Raw genomic sequence first — 12,881 nt, forward strand, 5'->3', positions numbered from 1 at the left:
GATGCTGAAGCTGAAAGTTCGACATTTGCTTGGTTTGCAATTACCCGAATAGTCGGGAGTCGCAACGCGCACGACATTGTTATTCTATGCAATGGGAGGGAGGCGATGCCTATGAAATATTCTGCGGTGTTGGTGGAAAATCCGAGTCGCGGCCAAGGAAGGAGCTGATTGCATCCCAATAACCTAAGTAAGGCAGGTACCCAATGTGAGAAACACCCAATGGGACAGTCGAAAGAAGGAGGGATCTGATAAAGTCTACATTTGCTAAGGCAGGTATTCAAGGCAAGCACAAATCGATATGTGGCAATCATCCAAAATGCTATAGGCAGCTGTGAGATGTTGATAGACGATGTAGCCAAGTCGCTAATCATTGGAATGTGTCCAAAATATGAGCCCCTACTAAGTTACTAAGGGTAAGTCAACTTCATAAATCCTAGGCGTGTACATCATTATCTGGCTATGTTCAGTCCAAGCCAATAGGCGCACAAAGTCTATAAAATGCCCCTAATGTCTGCATCCATAAGTATAGTGCGCATGCGTGCTCCGTAAACTCCGTGCGATCAATTGATAGATTACTTTGCAAACCATGGGAACTTCTTCTTCGGCGGCTCAGCGAAATTCCCTGAGCCACTTTCGACTTGCACACTTCGCTGATAAATGTCCTGTATGACTCCGTTAGTTTATGTCCTCAGGAGATCATGCAACTGAATCTCACCTCTTCATCCGTTGGCATGCGACAACCCAGAATCAGTTCTCTTGCAGTATCGTGCTTGGTTAGATTTGGGTATGATGTGCTCTGGCTCTTCATGATTGGTAACAGGACCTCGCCTAGAACCTCAAACTTCTTCCAATTGATGCGATCACCATCAGTGCCGACAAATGTTCTGCTACCCTCCTCCGCTGACACCAAGTCTCTTCGATGAAGGGGAATGAAAGGAATCCGGGGGAGGGAGGAGTTTTCCCAGGCTAGGCGGTAGGCGAAATGACTCTTCTGAGTTCCCATCAATATGCCCAACCGCGCAAACCGCTTTTGGACTTCTGCTGGTACTAGTGCTCTCGTCTGATTTAATCGATGAATGGCTGTTCCGTTCACACCTGCTAGAATGGCTGCCAGTCCATTGTAGTTGTTCAGTTGCCGCAGCTTAAGTGAAATATTCATGAACTTCTCTAATATAAGCGCTCGATGTTTGGCCTTGTCCCGCAGCAGTATCATGTTGGCAACCCATTTGGCAACATGATTGAAATGGTTGATCATTCGATTCACATTCCGTAAACTCTTGCAACGCTCTTTTTGGGAGGCGGATAGGCTGACATGTCGAACAAAATCGCGTATTCGAATTGAGGAAAACATGATCCAGTCGATTCTGGTCAGCTCGTCCGCAACATCATCATCGGGGATGTCCATGAATATATGGTAGCGGAATTTGTTCATAGGTAAGTTGTCCGTAGGTTCCAGGTTGCTTGCAGCTCTTTCGTAGTCCTCAAACGTGTGAAAATGCACCTGGCTCGAGACACTGCTGCTTCTGTCCGCAAGAGAGACCTCCGAGCTTCCAGATGGTCTTACGTCCATATCCGACTCCACCGTCAACACACTCACACCCGACGACAGCTCGTTCATGTCCTTTGACAAGATCTCGCTTGCGAGCTTATCGCTAGTCTCGTCCGAGTTTGCCCAACCTGTATCGTCATCTTCTACGACATTGAATTGGAGGTGTCGTCGCATATGTTGCGCTGCGATTGAGAAAATCGGTTCTGTACTCAGATGCCTGATAAACTCCTCCAAATTTCGTCTAGTTTGAGGGCGGGCGAAGTCACCGGGGTAAAGCGACACCCATTTCGCGACCACTTCAATGATTCGGAGCTGTGTGGCGGTCTTGGAAAGGTAATGCGCTGTCTTATCGTCTCTCACTTTATCCAGTCGGGTTAAAATGGCAGTAAATAGCTCACCAGGAGCTGCAAACTTGCGATAAAGACAGAGAAAAACATCAGAGAAGTTGTTGTCGACTCTTGTCAAGCGAGGAGCAAGAAGTCGGTCAACTAGCTCATCGAATGTTACGCCTGCCATCTTCGCTTGCTTATCCAGCGTGCTATCGTCATTTCTTTGAAGTATCGGGATGTCATCGGAGTATCGATAGGATTCTGCATCCGACTCATCCACATCCAAGAACGAATCGGTACTGGGTCTATCGAGTCGAATGCCAGGAGTCCTCAACATGTTATTGAGTGTTTGCGCTTGGCCCAGTTCTCCTGCCTCGGGATTCGAGTTGGCTACATGACCTTGCCTGGGGCTACGGGACGACTGTGCTCGGTAGTTTTCGTTAATTGGTGGATTGGAGAAACCCTTTAGTAAAGAGAAATCGGAGCTTGCTCGACTATGTTTGCTATGTTGGCTAATGGGGCGCCCGGTGCCAACGTCAGGAGCTTCCAGATTGGCAGCAGACTGCGCTCGCCTGCGCGAGAACGTTTCGCCATTTTCTTCTATACTATGGTTAGCAACAGTCTACCGGTATAATCTTCCCTGTGCACTCGCCTCTTCGATGGGCTATTGCGGCCCTCAAGATGGTGTGGAGGCATGTTTTGGCAACATCAACGTCAGTTGAAGAGATTTTGTAGGTTGAAACACAAGATTTGAAGAGTTGATGATTCGCAATGGCTTCAGCGTTGACCTGCCATTCTGCTTCAGGGGTTTCACATTTGCAAGCCACCAGACTAGCGGGTAAACCAGAGTTCGTGAGAGCCGCTAGAATGGGACATTTAGTATAGTGTCAACCATTCAAATAGATGGATTTCATACCCAAAGTCTGAGGTAGTTCACGCACGGATTCATGATTCGTGACATCATATAATATAAGAGCAGCATCGACGCGGGGGACGATATGCCCATTGATCTGTTTTGGCCACTGGATGGGCTGCGTAGGGTTCAATTCGAAATACTCCAGGTCCAGCTCGAGTAGAGTTACGGCGTGAGAGTTGTTGTCAACCAGCATGCGGACGCTGGAAGCATTCGAGATAGGTGGGCGAGACAGGCCCAAGACCCGCTGGACAAAGGATGATTTGCCAACGCCGGTGGAACCGATGACGGCAATGTTGAAACTTTCCATAGTCGGTGATGATTGGGACTGTATAGCGTCAAGCTGTGGTCAGCCATTTGTCGCAAAACTGCCTCTACCATCCAAACACCAGATGACCGTTTGTTGAGCATTACGCTGCCCCGCGATAGCTAGGGTGGGGCCGCATGTGATGGAACATGGTTACATACCCAGTACGAAGAGGGTGTAGCGGTCAAAGATTCTCGTCGTGGAGGCGGCCAGTGTTGGCTCGGTTCGTTATCATCGCTGTCGGGCTTCACTTTCTTTCCGCCGCCGCTTTTGCGCCTGGCTTGCTTTGCCGGTTTGCCGAAGTTGTGCCCCTTTGTGTCGTGAAAAAGATGCTCGTGGTCCTCGTCTTCTAGCGATTGGTAGACCGAACTTCCCTCAGATTGGTCCTCGTCCTCGGAAACTGCAGCCGCTTGAACGGCGGGGTCGTAGGTCTGGAAGAAGGGGTCGTCAATAATTGAACCGACTGAGTCTCGATGGCCGTTGGCAGGGGCCGAAGGATCGGAGTCGCTTTCGATGTCGAGGTCTATGGACGCCGGGCCTGAAGCGGCAATGCCTGAGGTTGGGTGAGCCTTCTGTGAGTCAACATGATTGGGTTGCATTGTCGCAACTTCAGCGACTAGGCTGAGTGGTAGAGATTAAACATGGACGGGAAGACTCGATGCCAGCAGGCGCAAATGACAGATGGAGAGACCAAATCCTTGCGGGGATGGAAGAACTCGTGGAGCTTGCTTGACTAAGGTAGGGTAGCTACAGCAGGGGTTCAAACCCGTAGTAGGCTGTTGAGAGAGAGAATGGAGAAGGGATGAAAACACTCAAGGTCTGAGTAACGAGAGACAAGAAGACACTAAATGAAGAGCGAAATGCTAGCAAACAAGGGAGGGAGACGACTTTACCGTACCTTAGTGACTGGGAAGGCTTGCACTGTACTGTGTTGTACAGTACCGTGCTTGGGAAACCAACGGAATGAATTGGTTCGATGTCCAATTGGTGGCAGTTTGGCGACCTAGTGAGCGGGAGGGAGGGATGGATTGATGCGCAGATACGGCGGAAACAAGCACTGCGTCCTTTGGGTGACAGCCAGCAACGAGACAAATTGAACGGGTCCAGTAACCTGAATTAGTATAAAGCACTGAATGATCAGAACAACAAAGACTGGAGTCTTCCCGGCTCTTGTCTCGAGGTACACGCCGGGCCACTACCTATTCTGAGGCAATACCCAATACATGCACCCATTCACAGAGTTGAGACACCCAACTCGGAGTAGTACTCGAAACCCTATTTGAAACCCATCGTGTTAGTCCAATTCGACCAACCTCAAGCCATAAAACGGAAGCCAAGAGCGTTTACACAACGTGACAATGCATGGCATTCTGTTCGCAACCGGGAGAACTACCTAATAAGGTGCAACCAGAAGGGCCCAAAATACATACAGTGCTGCAATTGAATACTGCTGGTTGAAGCACAGCCTGGACTGGATATATCTTTGTGCAAATCTGAGGAGAAGGACCTCGAAGGGATGTCAGGAGAGGGGAGGAGAGGATGCGCTACGACGCGCTGAAGCGGACCCGGCGTCGTGGGTTGAAGAGTGGATGCGTGTGCGTACAGTATGTAGGCGGATGCAGACGCCTCTGTTTCGGAACGGAGGAGAGCCACGAGGGGAAAACTCCCAAGGAACGCGTGCCTAGGAATGAACAGAGGGTATCATCAATCTTGACACCGTCAAGTTCGACTGCGCGAAATGTCGAATCTGGCACAAAGAGGGGAGAGAGCTGGAACCGAGCCTGTGGCTCGGAACAGGGAACGTTTTAGGAGCGGATGGGTGGCCTAAGGTACGGTACGGGAGACCTAGTTGGACAGGCTATTTCCAGTTAAGGAAACTGGGTTCAAAGCGTTATGCAGGATTTAAGCAAGTCAACTAATAACTCACTCATTTCTCGGCGTCGTTCTGAGGACTGATTTAAATTGAGTGCTGAAGATCGACGGTAATAGCAACCATCCCCAACAATATAACAGGCCACAAAAGAATGCGGCACGGTGTCGGCATCGGCGCGGCACGAAACCGTTCCTGGAACGCAAACAAAGGGTCTTTGTCCTCAGCTGAGACAGTCAGCAACTCTCTGCTTCTATAAAAAGGACCTCGAACCCAATCAACCATGACTGACTGGCCTCCAGGGCTTCTGGGTTTTCACGCACTCTAATTGTACATCTCCCAGGATCCAATCCCGCGTTCTGTGTTGGCGTTTTGCTGCCTATTGGCCAGTGCACAAATACCTATTTGCCTGTTAGCTACTTAGCTAACAGGGACATAAGTACTTGGCACTTGATCATTCTACATACCTGTACCTATCTAGGTAGGTACCTTATTAATCGTAAGACTCACGTTCAGTTATACCGGTTTCTGGTTGACAACCACTTCGTCCAGTCACAAAGGAGCAGTGCTGATAGTGGGTCCTGACATTGCACCCATCATGTTGATTCTGTCTTACACATGGTCTTCATATCCAGGACATCCAATAGCGATTGTTTAGACCTCACTCGCTCATCCCCAACCCTTACCTACTGAGTTATATCAATGTGCTTGAATTACCGTAGCGGGAGGGGGGGGGGGTTTTTAGACATCTGTTAAAGGGAGGAAAGAGTGTCTACCTTATTTTATCACCCCTGATGTCCTGCTATATCAGGCTAACATGATATTACTGCTCAAAAATAGCCGCAACAGTCTTTTCTGTCTCCAAGCTGATGCCCAAAAACACCCCTCTCCCGCGTAGGTAGTAACTTACATTGGACACCACAAGATTCCAGCTCTTTACAGAGCAGCCTCATGGATGCCATACAACATACTATAACCCAAAGCAATGGGCGTTATAATACGAGCCCGTGGAAACACCTGATCCATTCAGCTCTCGTCATTTGTCAGTTTCACTGTCTTCTACATTCCTTCACAGATCCCTTCTTAATTGATGCATGAATTGTTCATGCCCTATGAGCTCAAATTCTCTAAAATGATAGAGTCATACGAGGAAGATTTGTTATTTTCCGAATCCTTCAGCTTCAGTGTTTGTTGCTCCTAGAGAGACATTTGGTAGTAGAGCAAGCACAACTCCAAGACTCTCACCAGTCGACACTTTGACACAACCAGAAGCCTGATATCTTGTTCTATTCTCCAACTAAGTTCAAAGCTCAAACAGTCGACTGAGATCTGAAAGCCTATGGCAATAAAGTACAGAATTTGTAAGAGGATATATCACCGACGCCCAGCTGCCGTATGTGGACCACGACTCGACTGCTTATTACTAACAATTCTCAAGACACTTCTTCTGTTGTTGGGACGGAATGGAAAACAAGGCAGATCAGTTCGGTTCCTCAACAGGCACCTTCTAGATGGCATAATAACTGATGTATCTGAAGACGTTGGTTGTTGTTAACGATTTTCCGTGCGCGTATCGTAATTATGGGACCAGAAGATGTTCAAGCTAGCACCTTGCAGATTGGCTCACTGGCATTGGGGGCACGATTCATGAGATAACACTAATGAATAAACTTTGGTGGTTCGCTACTAAAAGAGACTCGACTTTTAGCAATCTGTCTGGTATCATCATCTGGCCAACTAACTGAGCTGGCTGATACAGGAGCACGCCGTTTTTTAAATAGTCCCCCGAAGTGACGCGGATTGTCAATATACCTATCTAGACTTCACTTACTGAAACAGCCAAGTACACAAAAGTGCGAACATAAATGTTGGGTAACTGATGCCCTTGTTTGTATATATTTGCTATTTGCCTTAGATGCCTATATGCAGGAAGCCTATCTAGGCAGCTATAGGCAATCTAGCTCAGGTGAATGCCTTAGGACTATTATAAACAGTCCTCTCTTTCTGTAGCTAGCTTAATAGAATCAAGCCTTTTCCTTTCACTAAGTATAAGTATGGATAGGATCTTGCTCCACCAACAAGGGGAAAGTAACGACCACAAGATATAACAGTTTCAAGTCAAATTTGCTATACAGAGCCTAGAGAGCCTAGAGAGCTAAGTATCTCGGCGGAAGGCTATGAGAGACGAGGCCAATCAATATTATACCTACTTCGAGTTTCACGCTGTTCCCATCAACAATAACTCGGCAACGGCGAAACCCGACAGGAAGGTTACGCTACTCACAAGTATGGTAGAAGACCCTTCAAGTTTCCACCACGCTTTATGCTCTTGCAAATACTCCGAGAACAATGTCCCGTGTCTGATTCTAGTCAATATAAGTCATAGCCGGCTTGGCACATTCCTGCGCCCAAAAGCGGGAGCTCTGAACTCGGAAAACGCACGAGCCGTCCTACGAGTTCTGTCAATGGATCGTACCCGCAAAGTGTAGCGCCGCCGTCTGCCAAGTTGAGGAATCCAAGTGAGGTCCCAGTCCTCCCAGATGGTGGGGTCTGTTCACGGACAAACCATGCATATGGCGATCTACATAGGTAGGTAGGTATCATAGGAACAAATCAATATTGGATCTGCATCTTCGGGTGAAGAAACTCTGACATGTCTGATCCTTTGGACCCGACCTTTGACTGGCCATTGTCTTGGAGGAGTGGCACTCAATCTCTGTTGGTTCGACTCAGTGTCCTTGCAGTTCTGGCCCCTCCGACTGGAATTCCATCCACGTCAACATCATTCCCCAGCTGCAGCAATGTGTAGAGAGCATGTTCGGCCACTTCGAGACCCAAGGTATGTCGTCGTGACAAGTCCCTCGAGAATTGAAATATCTAGTCTTTGGTGACGTCCACTATTTATGACATTGGCTCTGTCACGAGATCCAATAACTGCTAATGTCTTGCCAAAAATACTAAATGACGTTGATCCAACCCGTGTAGCTGGATACTCCAAAAATCTATCAAACGTCCTGTTTGTGTGGGCTATTTCTAAAAGCAGCCATATCCATATCTGAGAAATAGGGTTTTTGTGGAATACTACAATGGAGAAGTTGTCCCCTTTCGGTGATCAGGAACGCAGGCGACATTAGTTGCTCATAACAATGGAACCAAATTAAGCTCTGGCTGGATCAGTCCACCCAGCCCGCTGTCGAGTCGCGAGCCAGTTACGACACGATGGCGCTTCTGGTTGATAGATGCCCACTCATCGCGGATGGCTTCATAGTTTTCCAGAGTGGGCCAGGCCTGGAGTCCAGTCATGCTTTTGCCAAGGACCTGTAGCCATGACGACGTTTACATTTAGTTGTAGTCAGAGACATTTATCTCGCCGAGATCCCCAATATCCGTCAAGTACACTCAAATACTATTACAAGTTTTCCTACATACCTAGTCAAAGAATCGTAAAACGCAGGCTTGTTTGTCAATATAGCAACCTCCCAGCGGCCAGCAACCCTGCAGCCATCATAGTGGCATTCAATCCCCTAGGATCCCATCCCATATCTCCTTCTCCAAGCCCATCACCAAGCTTGCCCAGCATGACTACAACAATGCTGTACACGACGGGCATTTCAATGGAGGAGCCAAGCCATCGGTTTTCGCCCACGACAGTGGCTCCTGGGAAGCCCAGGAATCGACCAAAAGCCTTGCAGATCCAGCCATTGGACCCCAGCAAATTGAGCGCGAAGTTGAACGATATTTCAGTCGAGCAAGAAGGCCAGCCTCGTCGTCCAGTTCATACAGAGGACTCACTCCGGCCCCCATTATCTGCAACAAGTATGGGTGCTCTGTCTCCTCGGACTATTCAGCCAGCACATGCGTCGCTATCGATTCCCACCCCCGTTTCATCGAGAGTCTTCAGGAAAGAGAAGACTGATGATAAAACTAGTTCGCCTTTGTCCGCAAAGCCGCCACGTCGTGGCAGCTTTTTTGACGCGTTCCGCTTCAGAGGCTCGAACTACACCGATGAACCGCAGAAGCAGACAGAGGAGGCTGTTCAGAAGCCTGCTCGTTACAAGCATGTTCCTCAGGTGGCAGCGCAACAGTTTGCTCGCACCACAACAGTCGAGCCCCTCACTCAGAAAGCTTCACCCAAAGGAATGAGACCTGCTCCCGGCCCCCACCTCATGAATAATGGCACCATATCACTGCAAGAATACAATAGGCAGTATAGAAGAGCACAGAGTCTCTGCAGCGGAAGGCCAACTAGCGCCAACAACGTTGCGAGGATGGGAGGCACTGAGCTGGATAAAGTGTCAGCCCAACGCAAGAGACAAACTGCCCGTAATTCCATGCTTTGGAATGTCAATGGACCTGAGTTATCACGAAGAATGAGCACGGGTAACATGCAGCCTCATCCTCAAGCCCGACGAGAGTCAATAGGTACAGGTGTCGGAGGCTTTCAAGGGAACGTCACGTCATCAGCGAGACGTGGGTCCGCAAGCTCGTCAGGCTTCTCCGATGCATCATCCCCCTTTGTACGCGAGTCTGGCCCAGCAACTCCTTTTAAGCAAGAGTTTGGTATCAACACTTCTCCTAACCGTCGAGGGTCTGAGACTAGTGCAGCCACTTCTTGTTCGCGGAGGGGTAGCTTTGTGAATATCCCCAACCCCCAGCACGCGGCTGAGATACACCGGGTGGACTGGTCTCAGAGTGACCAACCAGTCAAGGTTCGACGAGATTCGAAGTGGGGAGGCCTCAAACATCGAAAGACTAGTTTGAGCCAGCAGAAGCCCAACGCCGAGGACCAGGGCTCCAATTTTACCAAGACGAGCTCACAGTCATCTGTTTCTCCAAAGTCACCCAAGTCTGGGTTCTTGAGGCGATTCATGCATTAGTGAGGGAAAGAATGCGAATGACTAGGGTAATTTGACGGGTGGATGACATATGGAAGAGCAAAGATCACTCACCAATGATTATTGTAACATACTGACCCATACCAAACATCAAGGAAAATATTAATATACGACCTCCGCATTCAAAAAAGCATCTTCAGTGTTATGTGAGATATGATTCGAACTAAAGCGGAAGCCTAACGCTTTTCTTGCGCCATCAAGCGCTCGATGAGTTTTGTATCTTCTTGTGCCATTTTCTGCCGAATGATATTGTCGACATCCGTCTGTGCACTCTCAGCGTTTATTAAGTGAAGGATAAGTTCTGAATACTCGCGTATAGCGTCGCCCTGCTCACCGTCCGCGCGACGAGCCTTGCGCAAAGCCTCTTTTCCGTTCTGAATACCAATGTCATGGTTCCAAGCTTCTTGCTTTGGTGGCAGGCCCTTGAGGAGGGAAGCAGGGATGGCAGGCTTGGCCTCAGGAGGTGGAAGCGTGGCAGCATCTATTCTGCGGAGCTGGTCGGGAAGGCCTGGATATTTGCGAAAGAGAAGACGAAGCTTCTCTGAGCTTTCGAGGGCCTGAAAGGGATTCGAGGGGTCGGGGGGCTGAGGCAGTGGTGTTGCTTGCGACCTGGAGAGTGCAGACGGAGGCGCTGCTGGTATTGTTGCTGGCTCGGGATCAGGAGGGTGATTTTCGCGATGGATCTTGTTGCAAGCAACGGAACAGCTTTGACAATGGTCAGCCACTGACTAGGGTACCAACTGAGAGGTGAAACTTACTATGGAAGGCGACACCTTGGGCACTTGTATTTTGGGGGATTCACTTCACATATACCACATAGTGAAGGATCTGGTTTTGTTGTCGCGTTATCGCCATCTTTTGCTTCAGTTGGCGTAGCAGTATCTTCTGGATGTTGGGCTGGTAGCTCATCTTTTCCCTGGGGCTCTGACATTGTGATTCTTCGGTCAAGTACTACAGTTTCATGGAAAGGTACCTTAATTAAGGTGAAAGGAAACTAATGTGATGGAACCCAAGGTAAGGTGAAGGTACTGTACAATGTACGAAAAGGGAGAAAAGGTACAAAAAGTGTCAGTTCTAAGGGGTCTATCGCCCCGCGTCATTACCCGCTGACATTTTGGACCCCAGCAATTGCAAGCAAAAAGAAGAAGAAAGAAAACAAAAAAATTAGAGGTAGAATGCTGGTCCGTGCACTTCCATCGGGACTTTAAATTTGCCCTTGCATCATAGGTAGCTCACGCATTAGTAATGCTCGGACCTATCACAGCTCGGTGAGTGAGTTTTAACGAAAATCCCAAGTTGGGACGGCGAAAAGTTGCTATAGCATAACATACCCGTCAACGCCGAAACTAGCCTGTCTCCCTTCTCAATTTGTTTCTTGACAAGAAAAAAAAAAAGCCAGTTTTCTTGAATCTTGTCCTCTAATTAAAATCGAACCGGTAGCATCCTTTCTTTGATATATCTATTTTCGGAGCCTACGTCATGGCAACTTCCAGAGCCATGTCACGGACATTGGCCGCTGTCGCTCGGCCCGTCGCAGAGTCATCTTGCCGAGGAATTGAGCGATGGACTCGTTCAGTCAGTACCGTCCGATCACAACTTCTTGTCGGTTCTCATTCTACACGACCCCTTGCACAGCGACAGCGCAATATTCCAACAGCCATACCAAGCCTCGCCGGTGTCGGTAGCGGGATCCGAACCATCTTCATCCAGACGGAGAACACCCCGAACCCAGATGCCCTCAAGTTTCTACCGAATCATCGAGTTGTGCCCGAGGAATTCTCTACGCCTTTCATTGAGTATCTCAACCCCCGGGCAACCATTTCTCCGCCATATCCTTCTCCACTCGCTGCCAAGCTCATGAACATCGATGGAGTTACGTCAGTATTCTACGGCGCCGATTTCATTACTGTTACGAAGACTGCAGATGCCAATTGGGCACACATTCGACCGGAGATTTTTGCCCTCATCACAGAAGCCATCACTGCAGGAGAGAAGATAGTCACTGTCTCCGAACGCAGGGATGGCGATGCGGCCGAGGAGGAGGATAGCCTTGCATACAACGAAGATGACAGTGAGGTTGTTGGTATGATCAAAGAACTTCTCGAGACACGAATTCGACCAGCTATCCAGGAGGATGGCGGCGACATTGATTTTCGAGGTTTTGATGATGAGGGTTATGTGCATCTCCGGTTACGAGGTGCTTGTCGTACGTGCGATTCTAGCACTGTCACCCTCAAGAATGGAATTGAGGGCATGTTGATGCATTATGTAAGTTCCCACTTATGACTTACGCCGTGCTGTCTGAGGCTAACGTAACTCATAGATTGAGGAGGTCAAAGGTGTTAAGCAAGTAATGGATCAAGAGGAGGAAATTGCTTTGCAAGAGTTCGAAAAGTTTGAGGAAAAGCTCAGGCAGCAAAAGGGCACTGTCAGTTCGGCAGCATAAAATGGCTAAAACAAGGATTATCCTTATATGTATGATGATATTGGTGGCAATTTGATGATACCCACGGAATCTATCACCTCGCCTATCTCACCGTTGTAAAGCGCTGGGGGAATGCCTCTGATCACGATTCGATGTTCGATCAAGACTTCTTGTGACTGGAAATGCGCATGCACGGCATATCGGCCCTGTGGCCTATTTTTGAGAGCGGAGTTGCTGTGCAGTATCGGATCTAGCTGAGGGCTAATCCCAACTGAAAATAGAGCATATAACCCCTTTGAACAAGCCAGGGATAGTCGTATCACGAGAATGCCGCTGCTACCGTGCTATGCCCATTACTGCAGGAGCTCTCGAGATGGACGACATGATTTCCAGAAAAGATCGGATTAGTTGACGTTTCGTTCTTTGAAGCAAAAGGGTTGGTGGAAACAGATATCGGAGATCAGCCTAAAGCTGACGTTTTGGGAATACATTGCTGTGAGAGATATGGCACCTTCGCCGTGCCAGCAATATTTGGAGGCCGTACTGCGTTCGTGCGCTTTGACGAACACTGACTGGTTGGGTTGTTTTGTATA

At 48.6% G+C, this 12,881-nt stretch overlaps 5 protein-coding genes across 5 annotated transcripts; 2 read left to right on the plus strand and 3 right to left on the minus strand.

Moving 5' to 3' along the window:
• Positions 1-688: 688 nt before the first annotated feature.
• Positions 689-2,574, minus strand: J7337_001423 (uncharacterized protein; the record flags this gene model as incomplete). The annotated part of the gene is made up of 2 exons (XM_044819164.1): positions 689-2,478; positions 2,505-2,574. The coding sequence occupies 2 exons, from the start codon at positions 2,572-2,574 to the stop codon at positions 689-691; spliced, it is 1,860 nt and encodes a 619-aa protein (XP_044686866.1).
• A 191-nt stretch (positions 2,575-2,765) lies between these two features.
• Positions 2,766-3,697, minus strand: J7337_001424 (uncharacterized protein; the record flags this gene model as incomplete). Its single annotated transcript, XM_044819165.1, has 2 exons — positions 2,766-3,119; positions 3,260-3,697. The coding sequence occupies 2 exons, from the start codon at positions 3,695-3,697 to the stop codon at positions 2,766-2,768; spliced, it is 792 nt and encodes a 263-aa protein (XP_044686867.1).
• Positions 3,698-8,558: 4,861 nt separating this feature from the next.
• J7337_001425 (uncharacterized protein) lies at positions 8,559-9,845 on the plus strand (the record flags this gene model as incomplete). Its single annotated transcript, XM_044819166.1, has 1 exon — positions 8,559-9,845. The coding sequence occupies one exon, from the start codon at positions 8,559-8,561 to the stop codon at positions 9,843-9,845; it is 1,287 nt and encodes a 428-aa protein (XP_044686868.1).
• A 194-nt stretch (positions 9,846-10,039) lies between these two features.
• Positions 10,040-10,794, minus strand: J7337_001426 (uncharacterized protein; the record flags this gene model as incomplete). The annotated part of the gene is made up of 2 exons (XM_044819167.1): positions 10,040-10,568; positions 10,622-10,794. 2 exons carry the CDS (start codon positions 10,792-10,794, stop codon positions 10,040-10,042), a joined length of 702 nt encoding a protein of 233 aa, XP_044686869.1.
• Positions 10,795-11,342: 548 nt separating this feature from the next.
• Positions 11,343-12,309, plus strand: J7337_001427 (uncharacterized protein; the record flags this gene model as incomplete). Its single annotated transcript, XM_044819168.1, has 2 exons — positions 11,343-12,131; positions 12,187-12,309. The coding sequence occupies 2 exons, from the start codon at positions 11,343-11,345 to the stop codon at positions 12,307-12,309; spliced, it is 912 nt and encodes a 303-aa protein (XP_044686870.1).
• Positions 12,310-12,881: the final 572 nt, after the last annotated feature.

The sequence above is a fragment of the Fusarium musae genome, chromosome 1 (genome assembly GCF_019915245.1).
Source record: "Fusarium musae strain F31 chromosome 1, whole genome shotgun sequence".
Taxonomy (NCBI): domain Eukaryota; kingdom Fungi; phylum Ascomycota; class Sordariomycetes; order Hypocreales; family Nectriaceae; genus Fusarium; species Fusarium musae.